The sequence below is a fragment of the Arachis ipaensis genome, chromosome B3, assembly GCF_059453495.1.
Source record: "Arachis ipaensis isolate K30076 ecotype BB chromosome B3, ASM5945349v1, whole genome shotgun sequence".
Taxonomy (NCBI): domain Eukaryota; kingdom Viridiplantae; phylum Streptophyta; class Magnoliopsida; order Fabales; family Fabaceae; genus Arachis; species Arachis ipaensis.
The window spans coordinates 120,048,857-120,053,790 of NC_142438.1; the positions used below are offsets into that span (position 1 = coordinate 120,048,857).

At 34.2% G+C, this 4,934-nt stretch overlaps 1 protein-coding gene across 1 annotated transcript; it reads right to left on the reverse strand.

Annotated features, from left to right (window-relative positions):
* Positions 1 to 1,344: 1,344 nt before the first annotated feature.
* Positions 1,345 to 4,204, reverse strand: LOC107634593 (uncharacterized). The gene is made up of 8 exons (XM_016338022.3): positions 3,606 to 4,204; positions 3,286 to 3,471; positions 3,094 to 3,159; positions 2,864 to 2,932; positions 2,627 to 2,731; positions 2,204 to 2,437; positions 1,980 to 2,113; positions 1,345 to 1,862 (listed from the first exon to the last, which is right to left on the reverse strand). Exons 1-7 carry the CDS (start codon positions 4,101 to 4,103, stop codon positions 2,015 to 2,017), a joined length of 1,257 nt encoding a protein of 418 aa, XP_016193508.2. The 5' UTR covers positions 4,104 to 4,204; the 3' UTR covers positions 1,345 to 1,862; positions 1,980 to 2,014.
* Between the last annotated feature and the right edge of the window lie 730 nt (positions 4,205 to 4,934).

Sequence of the window (4,934 nt, forward strand, 5' to 3'; positions counted from 1 at the left end):
TACATCCTCCCAAAATCAAGTCCGTCCTCCAATCACCAATCTCTATGGACAAGCCTGTAACCATCTTATCTCTTATATGTTGATTCGTAATTTGTATCTGACATATATTCTTTTATGGACCTCCTCTAGTAGGTAGCACTTGAGTTGACAGTAGCTTATTAGGATTCAGATTATTACAGGAACATACCACATTCTTCCACAATGGGAACTCTTTCCTTTGCAAATTGCCACCACCACTTAAACAAAAGTGTTGCGTTACGAACTATAGCATCTCCAACTCCCAACCCGCCTAGTTTCTCTAGAGCCTGCACTACTTCCCATCTCACTAATGTCATACCATTCCTACCATCCTCCTTACTCCACAGGAATCTTCTCTACAATGAAATCAATTTCTTAGCAACAACCTTCGACATCTTGAATAAACTCAAATAATACACTAGCAAACTATTTAATACCGATTTGATAAGCACTAACTTTTCAACTTTGTTTAGCACCTTAGCTTTCTAAAGACTGAGTTTCTCCTCTACTTTGTCTATTATAGGCTTTCAGGTCTTTACCAACCTCGGATTTGCTCCTAAGGAGATTTCTTGAAATGTATCCTCCTTACAACCCAACAAGCTACACATATGTTGGACCCACTGCTCATCACAATTAATTGGAATCAAGCTGGACTTATCAAAATTAATACTGAACCCTGATGTCAACTCAAAGTATCGTAGAAGCCGCTTGTAATTCTTAATAATCTCCCCTTTTAGTGGGCAAAATATTTTTATTTTTTAGGTGGTGGTTCAAATTCAACGCACACAATATACTCATTCTATTCACGTTTATAGTATTTGAGAAATATTGATATTTGAGTGATTTTATTAATGAAAAATGTTAAAGATCCTAAAAATATATTATTGGATTATTAAATTAAAGGAATTAAATTTATAACTAAAAATATTGATTAAAAAAATAAATTTTATTGATCTTTAATTTTTTTTTAATTATTGATTTATAATTAAAATTAATAATTAAAGTTACTAAAATTTTAACATTCTTGAATAATAATACTTAAAATTTCTTTTAATCAATAATATTGTAAAGTTCTCAAATTTATAAAAAAAAATTAAAAATAATACTTTTAATAAAAATATTTTTACATAAAAATAACATTATAAATTATTAGATCATTTGATAGAAGATGTAGAGAGTTATATTGGGAGCATTCACCAAATCTTACGCGTCGGCATGGCACACTGGGAAGATTCATGAACATAATAACTATCCCTACTTACACAGATGCATGGCCTGTCATGTCAAAACATGACCGGTTACCATCAACCTTTTTCTAAATAACGGTGAAATTAACTGTACTAACAGAATAACTGCCACCACAATAAATATACATAACATTTTTAATATTTTATACATTACATAAATATCACCCCCTCTGATTTCAGTAACAACATTGATACAGAGGCTCTTGGAATTTGTGCACCAGAGCAACATTATGTCAAAAACCATCTAACAAGGGATCTAGGAGAAAAGATACGGTCTTATTTGGTTGGCTTTTGGGGTCCTACTACAGGTTCTTCATATCCATCCATTAATTTTGCTTCACTTTATTCATCATGTTTCCAAACTAATAAAGTTTTTTCACATTAATCTGATGGACTAGGAACCAAGAACCAAGAACCAAGAACCCAGCCATATAGTATATATGATGCCACGAATTCCCCCTTAGCTTTCTTCAATTTCACATATTCCTATTCTGATATAATGTGATACCATGCGTAGTTTTGGTCTTCCAGTGTTCATGCATCACGATTCTGGTTCACTCATTGTGCTGACCAACTAGAACAAATAATAAAAGATACCTTCAAAAAAGATTGAAAGATAAAAGAGGATCAGCACACAACTTATTAATTAACTAACTAGCAGTTAAATAAAGAAATAAACATATGTCACATGTATAGCCACATGGGAAAACTTACAACATGTTTTGTAGCTATGTGGATTTGATACTGTATTAATTCAAGGAACCTAAGTTGCTGCCAAGTCCATATGGATGAAGAAGCTGCTTTTGTCGTTGGTCTTCTTCTACTTCCCAGAATTGACCACCGGTATACTGAAAATGATGTTTCTGTCACAACTTAGAAAGCAAGAAAAACATACAATTAATTATTATTCTTTAGTCATTTTTTGTTTGTATGTATACCTCAGAGAAGACATTTGATGACCTCTGTCCTTGTAGAAAAACTGGTGATGTTGATGAATAATCCAAAAGATAGTCACTGTTATTATTATTAGCACCGGGAAAGGTGGTGGTACCGGTGGTAGTGGTCATGGTGGTTGTATCAGCAAAGGGTGTAACCTGGTTTGTGCTGCATTGTGGTACTGATGCCAGTGCTGGTGTTGATGCTATGCTGCTTATCTTCTGATTCTGAACATTCTGTTACACAAACAAAGTTTTATAAAATAATTAGATTTGTTTGCCCATGTAACTTGTTGGTTCATGGAGACAAGTTCTCATTATTTACTAATAATTGATCAAACTTTAGTGGAGTTCACATTGCAACCTCTTATCCAATAGTATATAATTAATAATGCAACATAATATTTAACAAAAAAATGAATATACCTGATCCAGTGGTCTAACCAAGTGACCATTATTGTTATCATTATCTAGGTCCATTGCAAAGTCAAAGAAGAAGGGGCTGACTGAAGCAAGCTTCATTGACAAGAACTGCATATATTTATATTGTTATATAGTTAGTTAGCTAGCTAGCTTCAAATTAAAAAATATATATATATATATATATATATTATATGATTGACTTGAGTGTATATTATTATTATTAGCGGTACCACTACATACCTCTACTTGATTTTGTAGGGACTGAACATAATTGATGATCTCGTCCAACACAAGGGCCTTTCCGGTTACCTAAGTATGAACCAAATCATATGATGAGGTTAGTGACATGTCAGAAAAGAGGTGATACTGATAGAAACATGTAACTACTGTGTCTCAGCTCTCAACCAAAGATCACAATTCATTAATACCAACACAATTAGATAGTGGAAAATGATGATCATGGCACACACCTTATCACAGCCTGGCACAAGTCGTTGCAACATCTTCATCCTCTCACTTATCTTCTCCCTTCTCACCTGCAATGATGAACATTTTGGTCATTTTATTTAGAGAATTAATCAGAGTACCTAACCATAAGGTGGGGACCCATATAAAAGAAGAGCATCATTAATTAATTAATTGCTAATAATATGGTATAGTACCCTTTCAGCAAGGCTGTGGCTATCAGTTGCTTGGCCCCTTCTTGCTCTAACGTGGATATACCCTGTTGCTGTTGCTGTTGGAGCCTCTTCTTTTTCCTTCTCCTCTCCCTTCTTCACCCCACTCCCACCATTATTACTCTTCCTTTGTTTCTTGCTACTTCTCCCTTCTCTCCCTGCTGACAACTCCTATAATATAATATGATGAAATTGTTAACATTATATATAAAGTCTAGGAACTAAATAATGAAACTATTGAAAAGTGAAAACAACTAAAGAATAACATATTATATAAATAAAGTTTGAGAGCCAAGACTATTGACCTTATTGTTGTTGAAGGAAGAGGAGTTAGAGGTAGTTTTCCGCTTGTTGTCCGCCATGTTAATAGGAGGAGGAGTGTTCTGAGTGACTTGGTCACCGTTTTCAACCACAGAGGACTCAGGGCTGTGGTTATGTGAGAGAAAAGGAGGAGAAGGATCAGCACTACTGTTGTAACTTATGGTGGTAGCAGCAACAACCTTGGAGCTTTGATCAACAGAGCTAGTATCCAAAGAAGATGTTTCCTGCTGATTACTATTATTAGTAGTAGTATTATGAAGTTGAAAGAGTTGGTGATTAGGTGGTGGAATAAGAGGATAATGGGGACTAGTAGTATCAGCAGTAGTGTTGATCATATGATGATCATGATGAAGAGAAGAATAAAGCTTTATTGGAGGAGGGGTAGTAGTAGTGTTATTGGGGATGAAGAGCGATGACGAGTCAAGAAGAATTGGGTAGTGATTATGGTAAGAAGAAGAAGGAAAAGTAGAAAAAGCTTCCATTTGAAGGGAAGAGAGGAGTAATATAAAGAAAATGATAGGGGGATGGTGGTGGTGGTGGTCAGACTCAGAGGAAGGCAGGTGTAGCAGTGAGAATTGATGATGATGATAACAAAACTGGGAAGAGGGGGCAGAGGTATATATATATATATATATATGAAGAGAGAGTGAAGGATGTGACACCAAAATGCTTCAATCTCTATAAGCAGTTTAGGTAAGCCATTCCCATGCACATACATACAGTACTTTTGACTGGTCTAATCTAATCAACTCATTCAATTCTCTTCTTTTTTCTTTTTTTCTCACATGATTGCCAATTGCCAATTGTTTTCTATAAAAACAGAATTTCTTGAATTTTCTGTCTCTCTCTCTTCCCCTCCTTCAAGTGACTTTTATTTCAGTTTATTTTTTACCGTATGAAAAAATATTAGTTATACAATAAAATGAATATTTATAAAGTATTGGGCAAAAAACAGAAATAAGCCAGGGAGAAAATAATTTACGTGAATAAGCCAAAATGAAAACTGCTTCATGAATCTACCAATGCACGTTTATGTGTAATTCGAATCAGCTTAGTTTGAACTCTATTTCTACATAATTCGAACCAGCTTGGTTCGAATTATACACAAACACATGCACACACATAATTCGAACCAGCTTGGTTCGAATTATGTAGAAACACACGCACACACATAATTGGAACCAACTTGGTTCGAATTACACACAAACACACACTAATTCGAACTAGCTTGGTTCGAATTACACACAGTAATTCATGGTATAATTCGAATTATACTGTTAAAAAATTAATAATTTATTAAAAAAATTTATTAA

Bases quoted from the DNA above. Each gene is read 5' to 3' on its own strand.
- LOC107634593 (XM_016338022.3), bottom strand. From the start codon at position 4,103: ATGGAAGCTTTTTCTACTTTTCCTTCTTCTTCTTACCATAATCACTAC. The intron at 3,160-3,285 runs GTACTATACCAT...TCATCATTGCAG, and splicing joins GCCACAGCCTTGCTGAAAGG to GTGAGAAGGGAGAAGATAAG. The intron at 2,732-2,863 runs GTATGTAGTGGT...AAATATATGCAG, and splicing joins CCCTACAAAATCAAGTAGAG to TTCTTGTCAATGAAGCTTGC.